Source organism: Chrysochloris asiatica, unplaced genomic scaffold, assembly GCF_000296735.1.
Source record: "Chrysochloris asiatica unplaced genomic scaffold, ChrAsi1.0 scaffold00037, whole genome shotgun sequence".
In the NCBI taxonomy this organism is placed as follows: domain Eukaryota; kingdom Metazoa; phylum Chordata; class Mammalia; order Afrosoricida; family Chrysochloridae; genus Chrysochloris; species Chrysochloris asiatica.
In genome coordinates, this window is record NW_006408555.1 from 15,211,444 (window position 1) to 15,238,877 (window position 27,434).

Here is a 27,434-nt window from a genome sequence, read left to right on the forward strand (position 1 = left end):
CCTTGTTGGGGTTGGGTCATGAGTGACCCCCTGGGCACCCCAGAACGCACTTGCATACATTTTCCAGGTGGAATGCTGAAATCATAGCTGGGTGACTTGTAGCCAGTGTTCACGGTCCCAAGGGCCCTTAAGGGTTTGAGGATTCCAAATTCTAGAAATGACCAACTGGACTCTTCACTTGGGGTGGGATTTCTTTGAGGTGTTGGGAAGGAAAGAGTTGCTCTTCTGCCTTGTGGGCCTTGAAGCCAGAGCTCCCAGCCTGGCCATTGACCATGCCCACAGCACTCTGGGCCTTGCCCAAGTTCACTGCATTGTTGGGCCAGGGCAGGTGCTCTTTTCCCAGGGGCTGGGGTGTCCTAGGCAGAGGGCCAGGTCTGGCTGTGAGAAGGACTTGGACCACTGCTTATCACCCAAGGACCCTGGGTAGGGACACCCCCAGCTGTCAGGGCCTGGGAGACCTGGGGTATAAAGGAGTCACCGCAGCAGGCAGGCCCCACAGCTCCTGACTGTAGTACCATGGCTTGTCTCTGGCTCCTCTCCTGCTTCGCCCTTGTGGGGGCCGCCCTGGGTGAGTGCTGCCATCTGGCTGGAAGGGGCTAGCTAGGACTCCCTTTCTCTGAATCCTTGGGTCACTTCTAAGCAGGGGCCCCTGCTGGGGTGGAGAGCAATGGAGCCCTCGGGTGTTGGGGTCCGCTGGGCAGTGTGCGGCAGACTGCACCCCACCCTGCCTCCTTGCGTTATGTAGGATACTTGATGGACCTACGCAATGACGAACCAGTAAAGCCATCAGAACTTAGCCATTTTGAGCTTTTTGCAGATTTGCTTACAATATGTCTTTTTGAACAATAAAACTGGTTCAGCTGTTGCTCCTTCCTTGGAAGGTTAGCCCTAGTCTGAACTCGTCCTATGCAGGCTTCAAAAATACCTGTTCTTTAGTCAGTTCTGACTCGTAGGGTTTCCAGGGAACTGCTGCCCTTGTAGTTTGTAGTCTAGTGTTGATGCTACAGGGGCACACCAGGAGTCCTAAAAATACATGCAGTATGTATGTATGTATTTATACATTCACAAGCAAATACGGAGTTTTATTTTAAAATCATATGTAAATATATTCATGTTCATCAGTTCTACAATGTGCTTTGTCCAGTTCCATGTTTTTGATTTATCATAACCAGCTTATTCATTGTAATCACTAGAGAGTGCTGTCAGGTGAATATTTGGGATTTTTTTACGATTACAAAGAGACTGTATGTGAGAGAGGGCAGTACAGTGGGCATGAAGCCTGTAGCGAGGCTACACCTAGCTGTAGGGGCGGCATGGGAGCACCTGTCCCTGTCCCAGCACTGCCAAGTCATTAAGACTTGTGGGTGTCGAGAAGCCGGCAGCTCTGGGCCTCACTGCATGTTTCCTGATGGACTGACTGACTAATCCTGGCCTCTCCTAGTTCTGAAAGCCATTTGCTCAGTTTCCTTAATGTCCTTCCCTGGGGTCAAATCCAAGTTCTTACTAAATAATGGAGAAACTCAGACTCTGCCCAGTGAACCGTCCCTTAACTGGTGAATTCGTCCCTTAACTGGTGAATTCGTACGGAAGGAGCATCCACACGAGTGAACACAGCGGTGCCCAGCTGTCAGTGGACCCTGTTCCTTTGAGATTTGTCAGCACCTGGGGGCTTCCATCTGGGCTCACACAGGAAGCACAGGGTAGACCTGGGAGTGGACCTGCCCTGGGCCCACTACAACCCTGAAAGGATGCGGGGGTGGGGTGGGGGGATCCTTGAGCTGAAGTGGGTTGGAGCTGTGCACGGGGGGCCTTGAGGTGAGGCTCCACGGGCTCCTGAGCTTAGCCCTCCCCCCCCTCCCACCCCAGGCTGCGGAGTCCCCACCATTGAACCTGTGCTGAGTGGCCTCTCCAGGATTGTGAATGGGGAGGACGCCGTTCCCGGCTCCTGGCCCTGGCAGGTGTCCCTGCAGGTGAGCATCCAGGAGTGCCTGTGATTTCTGGGTCAGGCATGCTGTTCAGCAATGGTGTCACTGACGCCCCCCCACACCTCTCTCCCCAGGACAGCACAGGCTTTCATTTCTGTGGGGGCTCCCTCATCAGTGAGAACTGGGTGGTCACTGCTGCCCACTGCGGAGTCAGGTGAGGCCTAGGTGGGCTCACTGGGGGGAAGGAGTGGAAATGCAGGGTGCACTCTTGACCCTTACCCCACTTACCCCCCCACCCCCCATGTGCTGTGTCTAGGACTTCCCACGTGGTTGTGGCTGGAGAGTTTGACCAGGGTTCACCCGCTGAGGAAATCCAGGTCCTGAAGATTGCCCAGGTATGCCCAGGCTCTGCTGGACACCAGGGAGGGGGGCTCAGCTGAGAGTGGAGGGACATGAGACTTGGGGGTGAGTGGCCCAGGACCGCCATTTGGAGCTCCTGTGGGTTTGTTCCCTTGAAACCTGCAGATCACTCATTAGGCTGGGCCCTCACCCACAGGTCTTCAAGAACCCCAAGTTCAACATGCTCACCGTCAGCAACGACATCACCCTGCTGAAGCTGGCCACCCCCGCCCGCTTCTCCCAAACTGTGTCTGCCGTCTGCCTGCCTAGCGCCCAGGACGACTTCCCAGCTGGCTCCCTCTGCGCCACCACAGGCTGGGGCAAGACCAAATACAATGGTGAGAGGGCTTCCAGGAAACCAAGGCACCACGGCTGGGGGAGGCTGGGTCCTGGCCCTCCTCCACTGGGCTGGATGGGGTGATGGGCCCTGAGTCTGTCTGTCCCTTGTCCTCCAGCCAACAAGACCCCCGAGAAGCTGCAGCAGGCCACCCTGCCCCTCCTGTCCAACGCCGACTGCCGGAAGTACTGGGGCAGCAAGATCACCGACAAGATGGTCTGCGCAGGCGCCAGTGGCGTCTCCTCCTGCATGGTACCGCCAGCCCCTTCCCCGGAGGCTAGGGTCACCACGCCCCGGCCTACCTGGGGCTGATGGTAACAACCCTAAAGGAGGGAGGCTGTCCCCTCTACAGACACTGAGCAGGTTGGGATGTTAGGCACCCCCAGGTCCTGCAGAAGTGAATGCAAAGCAGGGGCTAATCCCAGGTCCAGGTGTGGAGCACAGACACACAGAGTGGGTCTCCCCCCCCCAGCCTCCTCTAATTTCTCTGCACCCTCAGCCCCCTCTTGGACTCTGCCAGATTAGGGCACACTAAGTTTGGCAACCAGAAGTCCTTTCTTCCCCCACAGGGTGACTCCGGTGGCCCCCTGGTCTGCCAGAAGGACGGTGCCTGGACCCTGGTGGGCATCGTGTCCTGGGGCAGCGGCACCTGCTCCACCTCCTCACCAGCCGTGTACGCCCGCGTCACCGCGCTCATGCCCTGGGTTCAGGAGATCCTGGCGGCCAACTGAGCCCGTGGGTCCTGAACCCCCCCACCCAAGAATCCCCAATTAAAGCATCTGTACAGAAGCCGTGGCTGCATGCATCTCTTTGGTGTCTCGTGGGAAGTGGGTGCTGGTTACTTACCACAGGGAGTACAACTGTTCCACTGCCAGGTCCCCTCCAGGGTCACAGCGACGCCCACCAATTCCCCCAGCTCAGTCTTCTCTCCTCTGCACCTCCATAGCTTCAGATGGAACTCTGCGTCCTTCCAAGGCCTGTCTTGGGGGAGGCCTCAGACAGCAGTCCATACTTACCTGGCCAGCCTCTTGGCAGGAGTGGAACTGGGCTCCTGTCTGCATTTCTCTCAGCCCTTTCCCTCACCTTTCTTTGTCTTGTGGGATAGAAGGTGTTCTGATGGTAGTTCATGTTAAAAATGCCGTCAAGGCTGTTCCGACTCCTAGTGAACCTGCATAGGGTTTCTGCAGAGCAGCTGCTGGGTTTAAACGGCCAATCCTGCTGTCGAGTGCTTAGCCTATATAGCCACACCAGTATTCAATGATGGTGGTTCATAGTATGGAAATTAAGATGATAAAGGCAATGTAAAATTTTAACTAGCAACAGCAGGAACAGATTTTAAACAGCTGAACTTGATGTAGAGAATAATGTGTAAGAGAAAAGAAAAGTGAGTAGGGCTGGTGGAGCTTAAATATTAAAAAAAAAAAATTATAAAAAGTCTATACTTGTAAGGATAACTGCTCTGAAACTCAGCACAAGACAGGTTTTATCATTACACCAAGAACCCTTTTAACTAAAGAGCTCTGGTAGCACAGTGGTTACGTGTAGGGCTGTTAATCTCAAGGTCAGAAGTTTGAAAGTACCAAGAGTTCCATGGGAGAACGAGGCAGCTCTCTGCTTGCGTAAACATTTACAGCCTCAGAAACCCTGTACAGGCTCACAGCAAGTCGGTTCCACGGCACATAACCACAACCACCACCACCACCACCACCACCATACAGTGCTGTGGGCTACAAAGTCACTTGAACTGCAAGGTCAGTGGTTCAAGCTCACCAGCTGGTCCTTGGAAACCCTACTCAGGGTCACTATGGGTCAGAACCTCCTCCACGGCACTTAACAACATCCAGGGTCTCTGAGATGGAACTGACTCCACAGCACATCACCACCACCATCAAGAACCCTTTACTATACACAAGTGAGTGTGATTTATATAAACATGGAGACGCCAACACTTACTTGTCAAGATGAACCACCTCCACAGGTAACCATGCGCCTTCTGGTGGCAGAGAGCAGCAGACCTGGGATAACACTGGCACCTGGTGGCCAACATGAGCATTGCAACGTAGAGGCATAGTGGTTGTTTTTGCTACGCGCCATCCGGTCAGTTCTGACTCATAGTGACCCTGTAGAGGGTTTCTGAGTAGTTGGTGGATTTGAACCACCAATCTTGTGGTTCAAACTGACACTGCAGTTGAGTGCTTATCCTACAGTGCTAACCCAGGACTCTGGCATAGTGGTTAGTAGGTTACTAACCAAAAGGTCTTCTGACGTGGCGCTGTAGGATCAGCACTGGACTACGAACCACAAGGTCAGCAGTTCAAACCCATCAGCTGGTCTTGGAAACCCTACACAGAATTGCTATGAGTGAGAACTGATTTGCTGGCACTTAACAAAAACAACCAAAAGGTTGGTGGTTCAAACTCAAATCCACTCGTAGGAGAACGATACAGCAGTCGGCATGGGGCAGTTCTGCCCTGTCCTCTGAGTGTGGCTATGTTATGACTCAACTCGATGGCAGTGGGTTTGAGGTAGTTTTTCTTTAGCCCAGTGGTGTTCAAAAGAAATACGAGCCAAAAAAATAATTTAGAATTATCCAGCAGCCATAGTAAAAAAGCAAAGAAATGGGTCGATTAAACTTAATAATATATTTATTTGACCCAATATATCCAAAATATCATTTCATCGTATCATCAATATTTAAAAATTACTGACAATGAATCCTTGAAATGTTTGTGTATTCCCTTTTCCTCAGCACATTGTCATAAATTAAGTGTCCAGTGGTCCCTTTAGGTAAGTATTGAGGAAATGATTATTGTGAATGCTGGCCTCTCCTCTTCCATGGGTTCCAGGTGCAAACACTGACTTAGACCTGGAAACTAGGTATTCCATCATGATTTTTAAAAACCAGCCTGGTGGTCATCCATTCTTGATTTCTTTCTTTTGCTTGTAAGGATCGAACAGTCTCCTTGTTAGTGGTGCGTCTGGTCTGCCCCTGGCACGCCAAGTTCTATGAAATGTCTCCACCAATCATGACGCAAGACCCAGATGCCATCCTGCCTTGCCAGCTTGTTAGGATTCCAGCACCTACGTGGCCCTATAGCTATGGGCTCAGGCACCCTCACCGTCATCACTGGTCCAGTACCTCCTAACATCCGCCCTGGCACATTCCTTACAGTGTTGGAGACAGATGGAACTTCCGGGACATCTTTAGGGCCGGCATTTTGCCAGACAGTAGATCCACTCTGGCATGTCCATTTTTTGGAGCCTTGTAATCCCTTTCCCACCATGAGCACAGTAATTCTGGCATTTTGGTCTCCTTTAGGGTGGTCCACTGCTTTTTCTAAGCAACACTGATGAACACCATCTTAGGTACGGGCATGTGATTTTGTTTCTTAGGGGAAGTCTCATGAGTAAGACTCCTGGGTTGAAAACTTATGTGTGCTCTCAATGTTTAAAAGCAGAGCTACCAGATTTTCCAGGGAGGTTGTCTCCAGTGCCATTTCCAGCTGGTGAGTATGACATTAACCTTTCGTTCTGCTTCCTTGCCTTTAGTAGCTACGATGATAAAGACTTACTGGGCTCTGGGTGTTCTCAAAAAGTCCCTCACACTCATTCATAGGCCTTACAGGTCGCACTGGCTTTATAGTCTAGCGCAGTATCATACCAGGACAGCTGCATTAGGCCAATTCTTACCTGCCCTTTAATGTTACGCAAATGTGGCCTCACTTTGAAATGACTGAACCAATTCCTATTGGAAAAAAATTAATCACATTCACCTTTATTGGCTGCACATTCAGCCTTTAAATCACTGAAAAGGGTTTCAGGCTTTTCTTTAACTAAAGTAAGGGCTAACAAGAAGCATATGCACCTGGTTTGCCTCACCTACAGATTCTTAAAGATAAAGGAGCGGATCTCATTTGTAACCCAGGCACTGCCTGACTAGCCAACACATCAATGATCTTTCAGAATAAATAATAAATAGAAACGCTGCCATTTTCAATTCTAAAGCATGATTTGTAATTGACAGGCAAAGACTACACTTGTAAATTTGCAACCAAGCCTAAATGGTGTATTTTTGAGTTGCAAACAAAAAGATAACTTTTAAAAAACATATTAATCATCCAACAGTATATGGAGAGGCCACTGAAAGTCTTTTTAAGCATCTGCTTTGTGAACTTTCAAAGTAAAGTTATAACTTATACCAAGTCAGGTTCCAAAAGACACCAGTTTTAAATTGATTATAATGAAACTCAAGGAAGCAACAATGTTTCCTGTAAACAACATAACACATTTCCATTTCTAAAGTGGGAATTTAAAAAAGTAACATAACAGACACTTCTTGACAATTACACAAAATAAGTTATTCTTGCTCAAGTTTCTGAAATGTAGCTAATACTTGTGAACGATACAATCATCCTCAAAATTATGCAACACAACTAATAAAATATTAAATATTAAGAGAAGGCAACACACAAATAAAAAATGGGTGGTATCTGGGTAAACAATCACTTGTTAACACTCACGCATTCATTTGCAAATACCACACTGAAATACAGCAAGAGCCTGAAGGAGGGAATGTTCTCTCTACACAGCATGATTCTATCCTGTGGTGCCAACTCAGTAGCACAGCCCATGTTTCCTTTCACTCTCTACATCTCCTTTTGCGTGTCTAATCTCTGCATATTTATGTAAATTCTTCTTCTAGAAAATCTTTAGTAAACCTACACGCAAGTTTAAACTTCAACATTGTCTTCTGTTTACTGAAGAGGCAGCTCAGTAACAAACACTGTTGTGAAGTGCTGTTGAATCGATTCCGACCCCTAACGACCCTGTGTAGGGTTTACAAGGAGCAGCTGGTGAGCTTGAACTGCCAACCTTGCAGTTCCAATAGCTTTGTAGTGTGGCACATTAATCCACAGCGCCACACCAGGACCCCAGTAACAAAAGTAACACTACATAATTAGATACTGTTTATCCACCCTCCATCAATTCATATTATGTGAGCAAGCGGCAAGAGAAAAGGCATGGATGTCACGTTCTACTTTAAAAAACTTGTCACATATTTGATTCTGAATGCATTCTGGGTTGTAAAGGTATTGAAACACACATGTAATGTTTAGTTAAGAAAAACCTTGTTTGATGCACCCTAATTATCACATAGGGCTGGGACTTTAAAGACCCTGGGACTTTGTTAAATTCACTTGTACAGCTCTAAAACATACAATTTGTGTTTTGTGGCATCATCTTACACACAAACACTACATAATTAGATACTGTTTATCCATCCTCCATGCTGCTGTCTGGAATATTATATTCATTCAAGGTTTTAAAGCGCTTACTGCACATATTTACAATTGGACATAATTTGTTATGCAATCTTCAGCTGGGTATCATATTTAACTTTCAGTATAACATTGGTTTTATGGGATCCTATTTTTACATATTTCTGAGTTGATAGATTGTATCTCAGCATGAGTTCCCATGTTACTTTAGTACCTTCATGAGGTTTCTCCCATGCTGGAAGGACTCTTAGGGAAGAGTTCTCCACAGTTCAATCTGGCTGCCATCTCAAGGTTTGTCCACTATATGAACTCTCTGATGGACACTGAGTCGTGACTTCCTGCTGAAGGCTTTCCCACATTCAGAACACTCATATGGTTTCTCTCCTGTATGAATGCGCAAATGTAACCTAAGGGTTGACCTCTGGCTGAAAGTTTTGCCGCATTCAGTACATTCATAGGGCTTCTCTCCCGTGTGAGTCCTCATGTGTATGATGAGCTGGGAGTTCTGGATGAAGGATTTCCCACACTCACTGCACTCATAGCGTTTCTCTCCCGTGTGGATTTTCTGATGTATGATGAGGTTTGACTTTTTGAAGAAGGTTTTCGCACATTCATTACACTCATAGGGCCGTTCACCAGTATGGATTCTTTGATGAGTGGTGAGTTCAAACTTCTGTGCAAATGTTTTTCCACAGTCACTACACTCATATGGTTTCTTCTCCATATGTGCCCGCTGGTGCACAATGAGGTTGGACTGGTGGGTGAAAGCTTTTCCACATTCAGGACATTCAAAGGGTTTCTCCCCAGTATGGATTCTCTGATGTTTAATGAGGTTTGCCTTGTGGGAGAAGGTTTTCTTACATACATTACATTCATAGGGTTTTTCTCCAGTATGGATTCTCTTGTGACTAATGAGGAGCGATTTAAAAGAGAAGGCCTTGTCACAGTAATTACAAGTAAAAGGTTGAACCAAATTTTTGATTTTCTGATGCTTAAAAATTGTTTCTTTGTGGCTGAGTGCTTTGCCACTTTTATTATATTCAGGGTATTCCAGGCCAGGGTGGGTTTTCTCCTGCTTCAGGTAGAGGTGCGTTTTTCCAAATCCACTGCACTCCTCAGCTTTCTTTCTTGCATAGCTTCCATTGCTATTTAATAAGTCTACGTTACATTTCAATGTTTTTTCATATAAGTCATATTTATAGGGTAATTGTCTTAAAGAAACAAAGTCTGTGCTCAGATTAATTGTTTTTTCAAAGAGATTACCTCTTTCCTCCACCGGGGTTTGGTTCCTGAGGATTCGAAATTGCCTCGCCTGCTTGTCTGGGTTTCTGAGGTCCCTTTCCATCTGGTCATCAGCCTTCCACACTTCTAGGAAACAGCACAGTGAAAGAAGACACTTTGTCAGCCCTTTCTTAGTAAGGAATGGAATGAGGAGTCTCCACAAATGTTCTATTACTGGGCTGATTTGTTCAGGACCCAGTCTCCTAGGATTGAAAAATCCTCAATGAAAAATTTCCTTTTCTCTCACAAACTTTGAAAAAAAAAGATCAACTCTTGTGACAATTACTGGTTGGAAGGAGACTGGTAGAACCCTGAGACCAAGGGTCCTTAGCTACCTTTCAGGCCTGGAACTGAATTCACTTCCCCTGCAACCTCCCCACCCCTCCCCCGGCTTAATTTTCAGCCAAACAATAGAAAGGTATATAAGGGGCAAGATAACACTAGGGAAGTAGACACTCCTTAGAATAATCAATCATTTGAAATCTCAAGACAAAGTTCAGAAGGGTTAGGAAAGGAAGAGGGACAGACACAGGAAACAGGGATAAAGCGAGATAAGCAATGTCACATTGTTGGGATGGCAATCAATGACATGAAACAAAATACATAAAAACTGTTCAATGAACAACCGACTTGCTCTGTAAACCTTCACCAAATACTCAATAAAAAGAAAGAAAGAAAGAAAAACCCACCCCCAAACAACAACAATCCTGTGGCAAACTAAGAAGGGAAAACGGACAATGGATACAAGCAGCATCAACAAATGACAAAACAACCTTAAAAAATGGGTCAACTCCAAGATGATGCCTTTAGTTACCCTTTAAGTTGGGAACTGAACTCACCCTGATGGCTCAGCTTGCAGCCAAAAGATGGACAGGCCTACAAGGGGACCAACGTCAGGGTGTGACACACTTTACAACAATGAACCACAGGAGAGCCAAAGAGTAGCATTTGTACAAGGCTGGAACTCAGAAGGCACAGGAAAGAAGGACGAAGACAAACAGTCAAGCCAGGGAGACAGGGGAGACTGCTGCTATACTGTGGGGATTGCAGTTAGTGTCACAAAACAAATGTGCATGAAGCGTCGGGTGGGAAACCAATATTCTCAGTAAATTTTCACTCAAATCACTGTGCAGTAACAAGAAAAAAAAACCAGGTGGAGAAGGTGAGATAAAGACAAAGGACAGCACACCGAGGACAGGTGTTAAGGAGACTGGACACCTCACAATGTCACAGTGAGCAAGAGACCCAGAAAAGGAGGTGATGCCAGTGAACAAAGCCTGTGCAAAGCTAAGCTTAGCGAGTAACGTTTGCCCCTACATTACAGTGTCTGGAGAAACTTAAGTCTCCATGCTGCTAGGCTTTGTCCCCATCTTTCTTCTCTATTCACAGATACCAACATAACTTCCTTCAAGAGCAGAGCTTCTCCCCAGACCAGTTTTGTCTCTGCTTTTATATCTGGTTTTGTTTGATGGAGCCTGAAGGAACAAACTGCCCTAAACCCAGGCTTTTAATGGCCTTGATTTTCCTCTTTCTGTATTACTGGCTATTTCTGACTCTTGCGATGCTTCTGCCATCTGTGTCCAGGACAACAGTATCACTCTTGTACTGAAACAGTGGTATCTTCCCTGAGATTACTATACACCAATGACCATGACACTAAAATGTAAAATTCACCATTCTGGCAAACTGAGACTCCTGAAGAAAGAGCAACTGATCACAACACAAAGGTTTAAGATGTGCTAGGCAAGTATCAGGTTCAGGGGGTGGGGCCAGGGGGCGAAGGCTCAACGATAGATGTTATCCAGGGAGAAGGCGGTAATCGGAGGTGCGATTCAGAGATCTGAGGAATACAGGTCATTTCCCCCAGCCATCTCTAAATGTTTAGGGATTCGAAAGAGTCTTGAAAAATACTTCAAAGGTAGTAGCTCATTCACAATTCCTGGAATATTATTTCCAGTGGCTCCTCGCCATCTGGCTCTCCTTCCTACCCTCCACTCTTCCATAGAAAGCTCGAGATTGGCCATTCTACCTCTCACTGCTCCAACTTCAACACTGATATTATTAGAAAACTTGTTAAGACAGACGTAGCTCTTCACTGCCTGGATTCCAAAGACCTTGATAATCAAGAAACCAAACTTCAGGGGATGCACTATTTCTCAGCTAGAAGCTCTATTTAATACTCGAAGCTCAAGGCCAAAACCATTTAGGAATTTAAAACCCCATCGATTCTGATTCATAGCAAAGCCACGGGGTTTCTAAGGCTGTGATCCTTACAGTCTCAGCTTTCTTCCAAGCAGCACCTGGTGGGTTTGAATCACAGGTCTTTTAGCGGAACACTTTAACCACTGCGCTATCAGGGCTCCTCAGTAACTCGGTGAAGTCCATATTTGGTCACTGACAAAGGGCCTGGATGCTATGAGGCAAACATTGCACTATACTGGAAAGTCATTCTTACCCACTGAAAGTAAGTTGCTATAATTCTCCAGCATCACATCCATGTACAGGATCCTCTGAGAGGGGTCCAGTTGCTCCCATTCTTCCTGGGTAAAGTCTACAGTCACATCCGTGAAGGAAACCGATCCCTGAAATGGTATATTGCTATTCACTCTGACATGACCAGCGTTTAGTGATGTAGAAAGAATGTGAGCAAAGTTATTTTACAATGTTGTTGTAGAACAGTCACTCATGACAGAAATTCACGTAAGAAACCAACCGTACACCTTGTTTATTACGTGCATCCTGTCAGGTCTCCAAACTAACTTTCAGAAATCGTTAAAACAGTATTCAGTCTTCTCTCTCTCTGACGCTGTCATACTTGACAGGGATCTAAGATGAATAAAAGACTGTTTCTGCTCTCCAGATGTACAGAGCAAGATGAGCAGAGAAATGCCATTTGTAATCGATGCCGCCAGTGCGGGGATGAAGCTCACGTATGGTCAAAGCACCACTGCAAAAGCAGTGCTACAAAGCTCAGCAGTGTTTTCATGGACTCAAATTAGGCAATATTAAGAGCTAATCAATAGCCTTGACTGTTTAAAGGTAGAAGATGGACTTCCAATTTTAACACAAAATATTGGTTACAATTTAAAATCTCACTACTCACCACATCACTCCATAAAAATAGACAAAAAGGTATTTGGAAACTATATGGCTGAGTTAATTAGCATTAGACACAGCTGACAAGATGATTAGTGAAGTAGAACACAGGTCAGGAGGAAATATCCAGAATGACTTACAGAAAGAACAAAAGACAGAAAGGCTAAGAGACACATGGGACAAGTTACAAAGGTCTTAATACACTTGAAATATAAACACCCACAAAAGTTATTCAAACCTCATGAGAGAGAGCCAAGGGACTGGTGGTATTTGTGACCCTATGAGGCACATGATGAGCATGGTTTGTTTCTTACTACTGGTATCTGTTACACTGTCCTTGAGTTTTACCCACTCAGGCTGTTTTATTTCAATAATCTGGTTCTTTAACAACTTCCCCAAATGCCCTGAAAACAAAATGAGGAATAAATAAACAACTCACCTGGGATTTGTTCATTTTCTACAGCTTCTGAGTGAAGGCAGAACTAAAACAGAAGAAAAAGTACAGTACTGTTATTAAAGACCTGATCTGCCTCAGAATGCCTAGAATTAATAGTAACAACAACAAAATCTAAATCCATTACTGTCAAGTTAATTCCAATTCATAGCAACTCCACAGGACAGAACAAAACTGCCCCATAGGGTCGCCAAGGCTGTAATTTTTACAAAAGGAGCAGTCGGTAGATTTGAACCACGACATTTTTGGTCAGCAGCTGATCCCTTAACCACTGTGCGGACACCAGGGTTCCTTTGCCTAGAGAGGGGATAGTCCCTTTTGTCTTTTGAGAAGGGGCAAAGAAGATCACACTGTGGTGGCATCCACCTGTGGGACCCGAAACTCTAACAGGGCCAGGAGGAGTGTGACAAGCAGCTTTGTCTACAGTGGGAGGGGCCAGGGGAATAAACAAGCAGGTAAGCAAAGCAAAATAAAAACAAACATAAAAATAACCATTCATTTGAAAGTTATAACTATAAAACAAAGTGAACTAAAAGAATTGGAAAGCAAAATGTAAGTCTCAGGGAGACTACCATGCAAACATTATGCTGTTAAGTGCGTTCCGACTCAGCAACCTTGTTCCCAAGGAGTGGCTGGTGAGTTTGAACCACCAACCTTCCGTTTCAAACTGACCATGAGATTGAGTGCTTATCCTATGGTGCCACACCAGGTTCCAATCAAAGCACTGCAGGTTCCTCGAATTGGAAATATTAAAGTCACGTGGCACAAGCGGTGAAACACTCAGCTTCAAGGTCAGTGGTTTGAATCCACCTGAGGTCCCTTGGAATAAAGGCCTGGAGAACTGCTTCAGAAAGATTCCAGCTACTGAAAACCCTATGAAGTGCAGCTCTACTCTAAATGGTAAGGATGCTAGAGTTGAACTGGTTACTAGATGCACGTTAATAACTATTGTTGTTAGGTGCTGCTGAGTCAGTTCCACGCACAGCGACCCTATATGCAAGAGAGCCAAACACTGCCCAGTCCTGCGCTATCCTATCCTCCCTAATCACTCCTGTGTCTGAACTCATTATTGCAGCACTGTGTCAATCAATCTCACTGAGGGTCTTCCTCTTTGTTGGCCACTCTTTACTAATAACTATGAGAAGAACAAAAAAGTAGAACACATTTCCAGAAGGAGATAAAACTAACCAGTCAAAAGAATAGCCAAACAAGAAAACAAAGTAAAGCATTAAATTAGACAGAAATGCATCCAAATGTCAGAAACCATAATACTCTAAAATAACCAGGTAGAAGTCAAGATTTTCAGATTGAAGACATTACTAATAAAACAAATTACCACAGAATAATGTTGCTATTTGGTATCCTAGTGTGGTGCTGTGGGTTAATGCGCTGCACTGCAAAATTTGTTGAAACTGTAAGGTCGGCGGTTCAAGCTCACCAGCTGCTCCTTGGAAACCCTATTCAGGGAAACTATGAGTTGGGTCGGAACCGATTTGATGCACTTAACAACAATGTTGCTCTTAAGTGTTGTGGAGTAGGTTCCCATTCATAGTCATCCTGTATAGGGTTTCCAAGGAGTGGCTGGTGGGTTTGAACAGCCAACCTTAGAGTTGGCAGCCCAGTACTTATTCTAGAATGCTACACCAGGGATTCCATAGAATGATGTCATTGTAGATCTGAACCACTGACCTCGTGGTTTACAGCACCACACCAGTAATAGAACGAAAAAGATGTGAAAAATCAAAACCTTTATCCCTAACAGAAGAGTAGGATGAAGGAGAAAACTTGACCCCAGACCCCAGGGGTAAGAACACTCAGCTAAGCCAGGCAAGAGGACCAGAGGTTACTCCTTTGCTCTCCTCCACAAAGAGGCTGGAACAAAACGAAGTCCTACAGTGTAGAGACACAAACGGAACACTCCAAAATAAGGTAATGTAGGAAGGGGAGGCCAGTCCCCTTCGGCTAAACTCAGGACTCCTAGTTCTCAAGCTGTAGTTCTGCACATGCTATAGCAAGGTGTCCTCTCCTCCAGATATGCATATCAAAAACTCATTGTTCTCTATGAAAGGGTAAGCAGCCCAGCAGCCTGAAGAGATTCCTACCTTTTCCTAGTTCTGCATCCAGCCCTTAACTGCTCTGCCACTTGGAAAGCTTGTACACCTCATGATTAGGGGAAAAGACTGTAGCCCACACCCCCAGCACGGAAAACCTTCACTGTCCAGTCAGCTGCCACTGGAAACTGCTATTTTTGTCCTTGGTCTGAAAGTTCCTTGTCAGCAAACCATCTCTCTTTTTTCTTTTCTGTAATAAAAATAATGTCTCTAGGACTGTCTCCCGGTTACTTTTTTGGTCTCTCAACATCTGTGTATGCAGAAAGCTTTTCCCTTCTGGGCCAGAACCCCAACACACAGGCAAGAGGATGAAGAATGAACATCTCTGAGGTCCAGGTAAGCCTAAAGCTGTAGGGAGAAGAGAGGCGTGGCTGGTGGTGGTGAGTTCAGTTTTCAGAGATCCCACATAACAGTAAGCAGAACTGTCCAATGGCCTGTCTAGACTGTAATCTTGACAGGAGCAAATCGCCAAGTCTTATTCCCGCAGAGCCGCAGGGTGGGTTGGAACCGCCTTTTGCACAGTCAGGCTCCCTAGAAACGTGTAAATATGTGTCGTGTGTGGTGAGGACAACTGCCCCGAAATACACTGATAGCAGTGAGCCCGCCCCGCTCAACCCCACAACCCCACAAGGCACATGTCCTGACGTCAATGGCCCGGAGGTCGGCACGCCCACTAGAGGCATAAACACGCTTCACCTGGGCCCTGCTTCCTACAGGTGATGTCCAGACTTCTCAAAGGGCAAATGAAAAGCCACTGGCCACTCCTGTAACTTAAGTACCAGCAGACTGTGTGACCTTTCCCTCTCTGAACCTCCGCTTTTTCTGCTGAAAAGGGAAAGAGCAAACCGACTGTCACAGGGTCGGCGTGAGGGCGGACAGAAACACTGAACTATTCAGACTCTGTAGAGAGGTCACGGCCCGTGTCCACCGCGCCCAGGGGCCCGGAGGTGTCCGCCCGGCCGGGCCTCGTCTCTCGCCCCCGGCGCAGGCCCCTCTCGAGTCACTAGTCCGGACAAAGGGAGGAAGCGAGTCCTCGCCGCCGCAGTCCGCCGCCGCCCGGCTCCGAGGAGCGCGCCCCGCAGCCCAGGATGCCGCCCCGAGGGTCAGCGGCGCCCACGAGTCGCCGAAGTTTGGGCTCCCACCCCGCGCGGACACGAGCCCGTCCCGCACCCCCTTCACGCGGCCCCCAGGCCCCGCAGAGCTGCCAAGCGGTCCCCCTAGTACCTGAAAAGGGCACAGCCTCCACTCGCGGCTCAGTGCCAACCCGGGCCACAGTGCGGGGTAGCAAAGACGCGGAGACAGGGGTCCTGTCGCCCACTCGCGGCTGGACGTGGGGGAAGGGGAGCTTCCAGCGCGCTCGCAGCACTGCACATGCGCAGACACAGGGGCCGCGCGCCGTTCCCAGGGTCCTCCGAGGGGTGGTCCTTCGAACTTGAGGACTACATTTCCCATAGGCCTCCGGGTCCGCGCCGTTCGGGACTCTCGGGAAGATCTTCACTTTGGTTCCTCTGGTTTGAGCCTTCCGTGATAATTTCTGATCAAGGGCAGTTCGTTTATCCCTGAGTACGCTTGAATGGCAATCCCTTAACACGTGTGGAATCCCTTGCAAGCTTCCAGTTGGGAGTTTTGGGTAACTCTAGCCAAGTAAAAAACTCTGGCATTTACCAAAAACCAAGACTATAAAGCCATTCACAAATCTACTAGAGAAAACTGTAAAGAAAATACATCGGCCGTTATATTTTGAGTTCCTGCACTAGTGGAGATAGAAGAACAAGTTAAAAGGCTGAAATCTTTTAAAGCGTTTGGATGAGAAAACGGCTAGGTTAGGTTTCAGTAAGTTAAAGCCATATCATATTAATGCGATGGACCACAAAGTCGGTTTGAACCGCGGTTCAAGCTCACCAGCCGCTCCTCGGAAACCCCATACAGGGTCGCTATGAGTTGGAACCGACTCGAGGGTACTTACAAACATCAACAAATAACCATAACTCGATGACTTAGGCAGTGTCCTGTGGCTGGAAGTGTGTATTCCTTCAAATTCTATCGGGAGTTCCCTGCACCTGCTTAACCAGTGATGTGAAAGAGGTAAATAAGTGAAAAGTAAAGATTGGGAGGCAAGAAATAAGACTACCATTATAGATAAGTGATATAATCAGCCATCTAGAAAATAAAATAAAATAAACAAAATATTTAAGAATTCAGCAAGGTTGCCAGATACAAGATCAACCTGCAATTCAAATGATTTCTGAGCCATCCAGACCTTCAGGAAGATAACAGGGAGTTTGCGTTTGTTCCAAATGCCCGGGAAGGCCTTTGGAATGGATGCCGTCACTTAATTTCCCCATGTTTTACATAAGCCTCACCTTTCTAGAACAACACTGACCATGGAGCCTGACTCAGCAACCCCTGTCAGTGGCCACCTTAAGTGGCGCCACCTTAAGCAGGCTCCACCCCAGGCGCGGCCAATAGGCGGGGGTGTCTGTGCAGATTTGTTGCCGCCTGCCCCAGGCCCACACCCCTCTCTCCAGCCATGGCCCTTCTGCTCCGGGCTGCGACTTGGGGGCTGTCTTCCGGGAGGGGCTACTGCTCCAGGGGGACGCAGGTAGGCCTGCTAGGTGGGGGCCTGGTCCTGGTTTCCCCCAGGCACTGGGGCGTACTTGCTCCATGTGACCTTGGGTCAAGGGCCACTGGGTTCATCTGTGGCAAACGTGGGTGTCCAGTGGAGGTAGTACTGGCGCCACAGCTGCTGGACCCGGGCTGGGAGGAATGTCACGTGCAAGGTGTCTGGGCCCCAGTATATGTCCATACATGTTCTAAAAGACTGCTCAGGTGACTGTAAAATGGGACGACGGCCCTAGAAGGGACTCCAAGATCCCCATAGCTGCCTCCTGCATCTGTCCTGTGTTCCTGGGGCTGTGCTGGACTGTAACTTGGAGGATGAACTGAGATGCCTCACCTTCCTAAGACAGGGCTGGGTACTTGTAGGGACTTTTGCTGGCATCCTTTTTGTTTTAATTCTGGGTGGGGTGGGGGGAGGTGGCTCTAGGGGTCTGTTCAGGAAGGGTGTGTTCCTGTCCCTTGGGATTACCTAACAGTCCCACACAGCCTGGCAGGGCTGTTAGGTGTGGTACCAGTAGCCTGGTGGGCGAAAAGGCCAGAGGTGCTAGCAGCCCGCAGCCCTGACTTTCCCAGCTGCTCCTGGGGCCTGGCTGGGGCTCAGTCCCATCTGTTGGTTGATGCTGGCAATGTGCTTACCCCTGCAGGGTTCTCTGAGAGAGGTCTTTGTAGCAGCCCTGAGGGCTGTGGTGGGCCCCCCTCATGTGTCCACGTCTATTGCGGTTCGAGAGCAGCATGGACGGGATGAGTCCATGCACAGGTGGGTAGGAGGGAGGAGGGAGAGGGTCCTGGGTTGGCCCCCTCCCCCCCTTTCAAGGTACCCTGGTCCCTCCTCTGCACCTCTTTTCTGGTCCCACTCACTAAGTAGCCTTAGACCCAAGCTCCTTGATGGGGGAGCACACGCAGAGGTTGCCGTACCCCACTGAGTTGCTGCCTGGTTCTAGGTGCCAGCCTCCGGACGTCGTGGTCTGGCCCCAGAATGTGGACCAGGTCAGCCGGCTGACAGCCCTGTGCTACAGCCATGGTGTGCCTATCATCCCCTTTGGCACCGGGACAGGACTTGAGGGTGGAGTCTGCGCTGTGCAGGTATACTGAGGTCACTGCTTCACCACACAGGGGTCTGGGCAGGGTGCAGACCCAGAGACCAGATCCTGCCTTCTCCTGCCAGGGCGGCGTCTGCATGAACCTGACCCACATGGACCGGATCACAGCACTGAACCTCGAAGACTTCTCGGTGGTGGTGGAGCCCGGTGTCACCCGCAAAGCTCTCAACACCCACCTGCGGGACAGTGGGCTCTGGTTCCCCGTGGGTAGGATTGGGCCTCCTGCACCTTTCCTGGGGCCTTGGGGACTCCCTGGTGCTCTATCTGGGGGCCCTCTATCGGGGGCAGGGGCCTGCTGTCCACTTAGGCTGCCCTCTGTCCTCCAGACCCAGGTTCAGATGCTTCTCTGTGTGGCATGGCGGCCACTGGGGCCTCAGGCACCAATGCCGTGCGCTATGGGACCATGCGGGACAACATTCTGAACCTGGAGGTGGTGCTGCCTAGTGGGCAGCTGCTGCACACGGCGGGCCCTGGACGTCACTTCCGGTGAGTGTCCCTGCCGCAGATGTGTACCGTCTCCTGCTAGACCCGCTGTGCCCATGATGAAAACCAATGTGGGCTATATTGCACAAAGCTTGTGCCAGGGGACAGTCTGGGCCCAAGGGGCAGACCAGCACAGCTCTTGATCTCAGTTCTCCATGTGGCAGGGGACAGAGCCCTGGGTTCTGGCTCTAGTCCTCTGATGGGCCTTGGCCATGTCCCATTCTGAGTCCCAAAGCTACCCAGCCCCTAGATGTCTGTCTGCATTCAGCTGAGTCTCTTCCTTACCTGCTTTGTATGTCCTGGGGTCCAGGAAGAGCGCAGCTGGCTACAACCTCACGGGGCTCTTTGTGGGCTCCGAGGGAACACTGGGTCTCATCACGGCCGCCACTCTTCGACTGCACCCTGTTCCCGAGGCCACGGTGGCCGCCACCTGTGCATTCCCCAGTGTCCAGGCTGCCGTGGACAGCACTGTGCACATCCTCCAGGCTGCAGTGCCCGTGGCCCGCATCGGTGAGGCTGGGGCTATGCCATTCACCGTGGGCTCCCCCAGAAGCCTCCTGGAAGGCCAGGCCTCAGCTGCCCTGCCTTCTGCTTGGCCCCAGAGTTCCTGGATGATGTCATGATGGATGCCTGCAATAGGCACAGCCAGCTGAACTGTGTGGTGGCGCCCACGCTCTTCTTGGAGTTCCATGGCTCCGAGCAGGCCCTGGTGGAGCAGCTGCAGCGGGCAGGTGTGTGTGGGGTTTCAGTGGACAGGGGAGGGTTCCTTGGTGGTATGTGTGTGTGGAGATCTGTTGTCAACCCCTTTCCAACCCACAGAGGAGATCACCCAGCACAATGGGGGTTCCCACTTCTCCTGGGCCAAGGAGGCTGAAGAGCGCAGTCGGCTCTGGGCAGCACGTCACAACGCCTGGTACGCCGCCCTAGCTCTTCGGCCTGGCTGCAAGGTGAGCTAAGATGCGGTGGGGGTGGGGGTGTCCTGTGGCTCAGCCCAGGGTCCCTGACTCAACCAACGCCCCTCCAGCGCAGAGCAGCAATTAGACCCACAAAGGTACTGGCTCAGCAGGACCTAGAAACCTGGGCTGCAGGCTGCTCCCTCCGGTTGTTTCTCAAATGCTGTTTAGAGACCCTGGGATGAATCCTGAGTGAGGGGAAATGAGGGAGCAGGCAGCCACAGGGGGTGCACTTGGGAGTTGAAAGTAGAGGGAAGGCTTCCTGGAATATGAGCATGGGTTAGCCAAGCCCAATGCTCTAGAGAGGGACCGGTTTGTGCAAGGACCTGATAGTGTGGGGCACTGGGAACCTGCAAGTAACTGAAGGCAGGGAGCAGGTCCTGGGAAACTGAGACCTCGAGAGGCACAGGGATATTTTCTTGTTCGAAACGAAGTCCTTCCAGCTAGCTCTTGGCCTTGACCAGTGACTCTTAGTTCAGGCAGGAAGAGGGAAGCTCATGGTCCTGTCCCCCAACCCAGGGCTACTCCACCGACGTGTGTGTGCCCATCTCCCGGCTGCCAGAGATCCTGGTGCAGACCAAGGAGGACCTGAAGGCCTCAGGACTTACAGGTCCTGCCTACTCACTGCGGGGACTAGTGGGTGGGAGGTTGGCGGGCTGGAGGTGGCAGCTCTGTCTTCTTTGCCCCCAGGAGCCATCGTTGGACATGTGGGTGATGGCAACTTCCACTGTATCCTGTTGGTGGACCCCGAGGACCCTGAGGAGCTCCACAGGGTTGAGGCTTTTGCACAGCAGCTGGGCAGGTAGGGGTGGAGCTGGGTGGCTGAAGGCCATGGGGGAGGGCTCTGCTGAGGGCCTTCCTTTGTTGGCTCCCAGGCGGGCGCTGGCTCTCCATGGGACGTGCACTGGTGAACACGGCATTGGATTGGGCAAGAGGCAGCTGCTGCAGGAGGAGGTGGGCGCTGTGGGCGTAGAGACCATGCGACAGCTCAAGGCCACACTGGACCCCCGAGGGCTCATGAACCCAGGCAAGGTGCTGTGAGGGGCTGCCAGCATGCAGTCTACCAGCCCGCAGGCAATGAAGCGGCTCTGTTCCAGAACCTTCCATCACTACCTGGGGCCTCAGTCACCCTTGTGTATTTGGGCCCAAGTCCAGGGTCCCTGGCTCCTCCCTGACCTACTACTGTCCTGGGATCAGGGGCTTTTGTCTACTAAGTGGCTCCAGGTCATTCCTGAGGTGCCTCCTCTCTGCCTGGGGATAATAGGCGGGCAGGTCCACCTTCAGGACTAAGATAACTTCCTTCCGACTGAGCCAGGGACAAGCCAGGGGACCTGGCAGGCAGAGACTACCACCTGGTGACAGGAACTTAACTCTTCTATTCCACACAGCTGTCCTTCAATTGAACCCCAATCTAAATGAACCGCAGCTCCCCACCACCCACTCCAGGTTCTCCGTTGGACTGTGGTACCCCGAGTCCACACTCTTCCTGCCTTGTTGCAGCCTATGGTGAGGGAGGGGAGTCACTTAGGGAACTGGGTTCGTGTCCCACCTACCCCACCTGTGAGGACTGGAGAGTCAGTCTGAGAACTTGCCCTGCGGATATCACTCACTGGGACAGACTTCCCCACATGCTGGAACCTGGCCTGCGAACACTGTGGACAGGTTCCCCAAGTAGCTGCTGCCCCTCTGTAGATGTGGAATTGGCACTGTCTTTCTGTATCATACCTCTCCAGGGAGTCCTACTTGGTACTACCATCTGTTTTGTCCTGAAAGCCAGTCAGGGCCTGCTCCCCTTGGCCTGTCCCTCTGGCTTCAGTAGTTCTGTGGAACTTGGTGGTTGTTCCCTCAAGGGCCAGAAGAGGGCACCCGTTACCACAGAAATTCAGACAGCCTCTAGTCTGGGCACCCTGATCCGTGATGCCTGCCCCCCTCTAGGGTTAAGGAGAGAACCCTAGTGCCCTAGAAACCAACCTCTCAACTTCCACGCCCCCTGTAGTACCTTCTCAACTCCCAAGCCAGTCTTTGGACTGCCACTCCATTTCTTTTCTGCCTCTAACCCCCCCTTTGGCTCTTGTCAGCCTGGCTTTCCCTGATCCTGGGCAGAGGCCACCTTGCTCTAGTCTGGGCTGTTTTTAGTCCACAGGACCCTCCTCTATAATACTGGCACCGAAGCCAGCCCGGGAGCAACACCAGCCTTCGTCTAACGACCCCACAACTTCTCAGTCCATGGTGCCTTGGGTAGGGGCAGTGGCTATCCTATCAGCCACCCATTCTGCACTGTGCTGTCCCCTTGTCTCTGGAGGCCTCTGGCTGTCAGCTTTGGGGACAGGGTTCTTGGATGCACCCTCCAATGCCATCAACTAGTATGTGCTCACTGAATGGCCACTTCTCCGTTTTTATTCCGAATTAATTTCAAACATTTACAAAATGTCAAGACTAGAATGGTCACAGAAATACCAGCCACTGAAGTTGCCACAATAAACTTCTTTGCCTTCTTTACTGTTGTGTGTGGATGCTTGGGGTGGGGGGGTGGGGGGGCGGTAACCTCTGGAATGAAGTTGCACATTTCAAGACTAGCATTCCCCTTTAGACGACATCCTCCTACAGAACCTTGCTTTGTGCCCTGAAATCAATTCCAAGGTTATAATCATTACTTCATCTTTCTCCAATGGAGTGGTGATGGGTTCGAACCACCAACTCTTCTGTTAGCAGTTGACCATTATGCCACCAGGGCTCCTACAAAACCTTAATACCTGTCCTTACTTCAACAGCTATTAGAATTGATGAGGTGCCCAGTGGCCTCCCAGAAGCATGCAGAACCCACCTTCCAGAAGGCAGAGAAGGAGAAACAGGATTCCCGACAGCTGTCTACATGGAGGATGACAACTACCAGTTCTGTCTGGGAAGCCTAGGTACCCCCAGTTCTTCCCCCGCCCCAAGAACCAGCAAGCTGGGCCAAGGCATCCAGCAGAAGGCAGCCGTGTGCCAGGGAGTGGAAGGCGCTGGGGCTGGGGGTAGGTAGCTTGGAGCGTGTGCCCTAGCCTGACTTGGCGGGCACCAAGGCAGCCAGAACTAAGGCGCTGCTGGGGGCACACAAGCCTAGGGGTCAGCCAAGGAGATCTGCAGGGCTGGGACCTGCCCCACCAGCTTTGCTGCTGGAATTAAATATAGAACACAGAGACACAGTTGCCAGGCAGAAGCAGGAGGTGCTGTGAATAGAATGGTGTCCTTTGTGGTGGCAAAGCCCCCACTGGAGCCTGCTGTGAATGTGCCAGGTGCCTCAAGGCAGCTTCTCTGACCCTCACAATGACCTCCAAACTGCGGGTGTTGGGGGTGGGGTGGAGTGGGGTGGGCGGGTGTTCTGTCCCCACTTTACATGTGAGGAATCTGAAGTCTGGATGAACAGTCATTCCCCCAAGATCATCCCCGAGAAGCACAGGAGCCCGAAGCAGAACCGTTCTGGATTCTGCCCAGCTGCGTTGGTTTGGTAACCCGGTCTCGTTCTCATGTTAGGGTTCAAGCTCACCAGCAACATTCCTTCAGCATTTCTCCACTGGGCCTGGGCTCACGTCGCTGTTGGTCTGCAATGTCCACACTGAGTAGGTGCTCCAAAAAGCCTCTGAGGGAGAGACTTGCAGAGCCAGGGGCCACACTCCTGGCCTGATGGGGGGCTGGAGGCCAGAGAGGCAACAGCACAAAGACAGGCATGTCAGAGACCGTTCAGTCTGCCGGCACAGCCTCCCTGAGCTTGAGGCTCAGGAATGTGGTTCCAGCAGCCTGCCTGGCCCGGTTTGCCAACTTCTGGGAGCCCCGAGTGCCTGGTTTTCATTCAAGGGCTCTGAACTGGCTCTGTACCAAACCAAGGCCTCTTTCTGGGCTTCAATGAAGCATGCCCGTGAGTCAGCACTGAGAGGCTCGCTGACTGTCTGAGCAACAGGCAGGGCAAGATGTCGGCAAAGGAAACAGAGGCTGGGGCAGGTGGTTGTGTCCTAGGGGGTCAAAACACATCCTTGCAACTTCTGCTGGGATCTCTGTGCCCTGTCCCCCCTCCCCGCCCCCCCGCCAGATCTCCCACCATAACTACTCCACAGATGACACTTAAGAGGGTTAGTAAGCTTGTAGGACCCAGCCCTGACCCTTCTGAGACCCACTTCACATACCTGTAGCCTAAAGTAGTAGCCTAAAGGAATGCTAAGGAGGTGGGTCAGGGATTCGGGGGTGGGTGGGGGAAGGAAGACAGATTTCACCCCATTTCTTATATATACACCCCAATACTTCATAAAATAAAATCACACAAGGCACCTTATATCAGACATGATTTTAATACCATATCAAAAACACCTTGACTAATGAAGAAAACTTTTCCCCCCAAGCTTTGAACATTTTTTTTTTTTAACATTTTATAAGTTTTTTGTCTTTTAATATATAAATACAGAAACCTATGTTGCCTGGGCTGATTCCACGTGTGAACGTCAATGGCTAAAATGTTCTCAAACCAAGTTGCCTGAAAACAAGCGTAGGCTGTACAACTTTTTGAAGTCTTTTTTTTTTAAACATTTTCTTTGTTGGGGATGGAGTTGGAAATCCACAAGGATCTAAGAAAAATGTTCAGGCATTTTTGCAGGACACTTGTGATGGTTAAATCCTCTGAACTGGCCTGGACCAGGAGGAAAGAAGGAAAAAGAAATGGGGATGGAGGCAGAGAGAAGGTCCTCGGTGGGTGGCTTTTTGGCAATGAAGTCAAGCTATCAGGTCCCAAGGGGGAGGGGAAAGTGCAAAAGCAAGACAGAACAAATGGAAAGAAACAGCAACAAAAGGCGGTGCAGTTGGAGTTGGCGAGGAGGCTGAGCTGATCGAGATGCCGATGCCGCAGGGAGGAAGGGGCTGTGTTGTGTGGCTTGCATACACCACCTGAATGCGGGTGGCGAGCCCTGGGCCAGGTTTATCTCTGTCACCAAGTGGGTTACAGTTGGGCAGCAGACAGCAATCTGTAAACATCACGAGGAAAAACACCAGTCGACACTAGACTTTGTTTTGTTTTTTTTATAGTTTTTTTTGTTTTTTTTTTTGTAAACACTTTAAAGACAGACCCACAATGCCTTTCAAAGGTGAAAAAGAAAAGTGCCCTTTCCCTCCTGGGATGAGGGGCCAGGGGAAGGGTGATGGTTGGTGCTTTCTTCTCGCAAACTCGCTCTCTTCAATGGGGGTGTCCTTGGGGAGAAAGGGAGAGCCATTCTCTGGAAGTCAGTGCATGAGGGGTGCCCTGTCCCCACTGGTGTCCCAAGCTCAGCTCTGCTTCAATGTCTGATGAGCCGCCTCTCTCAGAACAGGGCCTGTCTGTCTCTGTGTGGATCGTAATAAATTAAGTCGTGCTCCGTCTGGCCAGAGGGCCGCCGTGTGCCATCCTGCTGGGGTACAGGCCGGGCAGGCGGGTAGGCTGTGGTTCCGCTCAGGGAGGCCCCTGAAGCCAAACATCATGCCGGGAATTTGCAGGTGCACTCCAGCGCGGGGCTCCTTGCCCTCTGCCTCTCTCTCACCCGGGCCTTTTTCTTCTCCCCGGGTCATCATTGAGGTGAAGGTAAAAAGAGCAAATGTCCCTGATTTGTCTGACATCATCAGTTGTTCTGGGAGTTTACTTGGAATAAATAAAATAAACCTAGCAGGGGAAAAAAAAAAGAAGGAAAGAAAAAAGGGAGAGAGAGAAAAAGACACCCCAAAACCTTTGGGTGTGAGGTAAGGTGGAGTCAGGGGTTTGGGCTTCTCTGAGGGTTTTGTGTTTTTGTCAGAACTGAAGGGCAGGTAGGATGACGGCAGAGGAATAAGGGTACACAGAGTACACCTGTGGATGGGCTGAAGTCTCAGACTTGTTGGGACGTGGGGGTGAGGGAAGTGGCTTGGGTCAGTAAAGACAATTGTCAACAAACACATCCTCCTCTAAGCTTTTTCACTGAATGAGGGCAGCGTTCACATGGGAGAGCCCCGATTAGTGATCAGCGAAGAAAGGGAGACACCAAGAGGTGAGGGATTAGCCCCAAGTCGGGCAGAGAGGTCAGGGCGAATGAGGTGTGCCCGTGGTGTCTGGAGAGTGTGCTGGGGAACACTCCTGGACTTTTTCCTGGGAGATTCCTGCACACCTAGAACACAAGGGTCTATTCTCCCTCAGAGAGATCCTTTGTCTCTTGAGCACATTCGTCTTCAGAATGCGCACATCTTAGTTTGTTTCATTTCCTCTCCTCCCCTTTCCCAGCCCCACACTGCAGACAACTGGGGTGACAAAGCCTGGGTCTGCACCCCTTCCCAACAGACTCACCTTTGAGAGAAGTCAGCGAGCACGCCCGGCAGGGTCAGTCTGTGGGGTGTTCTGGACAAGATCTGTTCACTTCAAACCACGAATCTATGCAACTGAGTGGAGGGGAAGGCAAGGGAGAAGATGTTTACTGCTGACCACACTGTTCCGTGGGAGGTGCTTGGGGATATGTTTCAGAGGGTCAGATTCCTGAACATTGGGTTTCCTAAGACTTTTCTGGAAGGAACCCAGGGGAAAACAGCTGTATCTCCAGAAGCAGAGAGGAAGCAGACCATCAAGATGGAATTTGGCGAGGTTGGAAGCAGCAGCCTACTGGGGCAGTTCTAGGTTGGGGATTGGGGTGGGGCTGGGCCCTGCAGGAAGCGGAAGACCATTGCCTGAAGCCAGACCAACACTTTCATACCCAGAGCCCAGAGGGTGCCAACAGCAGTGAGTGAGAGAGGCGCAGGCTGAGCGCACACAGGGCACCGATCGATCACTACGGAAGGCGGGAGGTAGGAAGAAAGATGCGGCTGGCCATGACTTTAGGGTCCTGGGCGCTCTCTCCCTGGTCTATAAAGGTACACCCTGATGCTCCCTTCAGGGGTTGGCTTCTCAGGGGACCCCCACACTCTGCCTGGTTCTGCTGTGGTTGGCAGCTGGCCTCTTCCCTTCCCGGAGGCGGTAGGGACGGGACTGGAGGCGGGCATTCCTCGTAGTGATGATGCTAAGAGTGAGCCAGGGAGGAGGCTGCCAGGAAGCCCTATCTCTAGTGTTTACAGAGCAACCCGCCCTAATCGAAGGGGGAACAGAAATTGTCCCAAGAGAACTCTCTGACTTATAAATCACCATCTGGGTATTTTCAAAGATAGGAACCAGACAGACAATTTGCATAATTCTCCACAGGGCCCAAGATTTCCTAATTCTGGTTCTGGTTAGCACTTCCCTGGGACTCTGTCCCCAAGGCCAAGCCAACCCCATCCGCATGCTGGCCTGTGTGTCATGCAGCAGCTTGGGGCTTGGGGCGCCAGGAAGTAGGCGGTAGCCACAAACAGCACGCATACCCCTAACAGGGGAGAGGCACCTCATTCCAGTTTGGGGTCAGAATAGG

General features: G+C 50.1%; 4 protein-coding genes across 6 annotated transcripts in view; 2 read left to right on the plus strand and 2 right to left on the minus strand.

Annotated features, from left to right (window-relative positions):
* The first annotated feature begins 499 nt into the window (after window positions 1-499).
* On the plus strand, window positions 500-3,456 carry LOC102813782 (chymotrypsinogen B-like). The gene is made up of 7 exons (XM_006860164.1): window positions 500-568; window positions 1,867-1,970; window positions 2,060-2,139; window positions 2,242-2,320; window positions 2,482-2,662; window positions 2,780-2,913; window positions 3,231-3,456. The coding sequence occupies exons 1-7, from the start codon at window positions 517-519 to the stop codon at window positions 3,390-3,392; spliced, it is 792 nt and encodes a 263-aa protein (XP_006860226.1). The 5' UTR covers window positions 500-516; the 3' UTR covers window positions 3,393-3,456.
* Window positions 3,457-8,226: 4,770 nt separating this feature from the next.
* Window positions 8,227-12,771, minus strand: ZFP1 (ZFP1 zinc finger protein). Its single transcript, XM_006860165.1, has 3 exons — window positions 12,757-12,771; window positions 11,677-11,803; window positions 8,227-9,308 (listed from the first exon to the last, which is right to left on the minus strand). Exons 1-3 carry the CDS (start codon window positions 12,769-12,771, stop codon window positions 8,227-8,229), a joined length of 1,224 nt encoding a protein of 407 aa, XP_006860227.1.
* Window positions 12,772-17,412: 4,641 nt separating this feature from the next.
* LDHD (lactate dehydrogenase D) lies at window positions 17,413-21,078 on the plus strand. 2 transcript variants are annotated; one of them, XM_006860166.1, is made up of 12 exons: window positions 17,413-17,484; window positions 18,146-18,258; window positions 18,443-18,584; window positions 18,667-18,808; window positions 18,928-19,087; window positions 19,258-19,271; window positions 19,361-19,594; window positions 19,687-19,815; window positions 19,904-20,031; window positions 20,557-20,647; window positions 20,728-20,839; window positions 20,913-21,078. In XM_006860166.1, exons 1-12 carry the CDS (start codon window positions 17,413-17,415, stop codon window positions 21,076-21,078), a joined length of 1,503 nt encoding a protein of 500 aa, XP_006860228.1. The 2 variants fall into 2 exon arrangements, with proteins under 2 accessions (XP_006860228.1, XP_006860229.1); XM_006860167.1 differs by lacking the exon at window positions 19,258-19,271 and having other exon boundaries at window positions 19,395-19,594.
* Window positions 21,079-25,096: 4,018 nt separating this feature from the next.
* Window positions 25,097-27,434, minus strand: part of ZNRF1 (zinc and ring finger 1, E3 ubiquitin protein ligase) — a 125,757-nt gene continuing 123,419 nt past the window's right edge. Inside the window, exons 4-5 of one of the 2 annotated variants that reach the window (XM_006860168.1) lie at window positions 26,348-26,439; window positions 25,097-25,380 (exon numbers count right to left, since the gene is read on the minus strand). In XM_006860168.1, the coding sequence (XP_006860230.1) occupies window positions 26,382-26,439 (58 nt within the window). In that variant the 3' untranslated portion in view covers window positions 25,097-25,380; window positions 26,348-26,381. The remainder of the gene's footprint in view (window positions 25,381-26,347; window positions 26,440-27,434) is intronic. The other variant, XM_006860169.1, reaches the window with a different exon arrangement.

What these genes read in the sequence shown, in the direction of transcription:
- LOC102813782 (XM_006860164.1), top strand. Translation starts at nt 517, where the DNA reads ATGGCTTGTCTCTGGCTCCTCTCCTGCTTCGCCCTTGTGGGGGCCGCC. An exon ending in CCTGGCAGGTGTCCCTGCAG is followed by an intron (nt 1,971 to 2,059) that starts GTGAGCATCCAG and finishes CTCTCTCCCCAG; the next exon opens with GACAGCACAGGCTTTCATTT. An exon ending in GTGGCGTCTCCTCCTGCATG is followed by an intron (nt 2,914 to 3,230) that starts GTACCGCCAGCC and finishes CTTCCCCCACAG; the next exon opens with GGTGACTCCGGTGGCCCCCT.
- ZFP1 (XM_006860165.1), bottom strand. An exon ending in TAGCAACTTACTTTCAGTGG is followed by an intron (nt 9,309 to 11,676) that starts GTAAGAATGACT and finishes GCTGTTTCCTAG; the next exon opens with AAGTGTGGAAGGCTGATGAC.
- LDHD (XM_006860166.1), top strand. Translation starts at nt 17,413, where the DNA reads ATGGCCCTTCTGCTCCGGGCTGCGACTTGGGGGCTGTCTTCCGGGAGG. An exon ending in ACTGCTCCAGGGGGACGCAG is followed by an intron (nt 17,485 to 18,145) that starts GTAGGCCTGCTA and finishes TTACCCCTGCAG; the next exon opens with GGTTCTCTGAGAGAGGTCTT. An exon ending in GGAGCAGCTGCAGCGGGCAG is followed by an intron (nt 19,816 to 19,903) that starts GTGTGTGTGGGG and finishes TCCAACCCACAG; the next exon opens with AGGAGATCACCCAGCACAAT.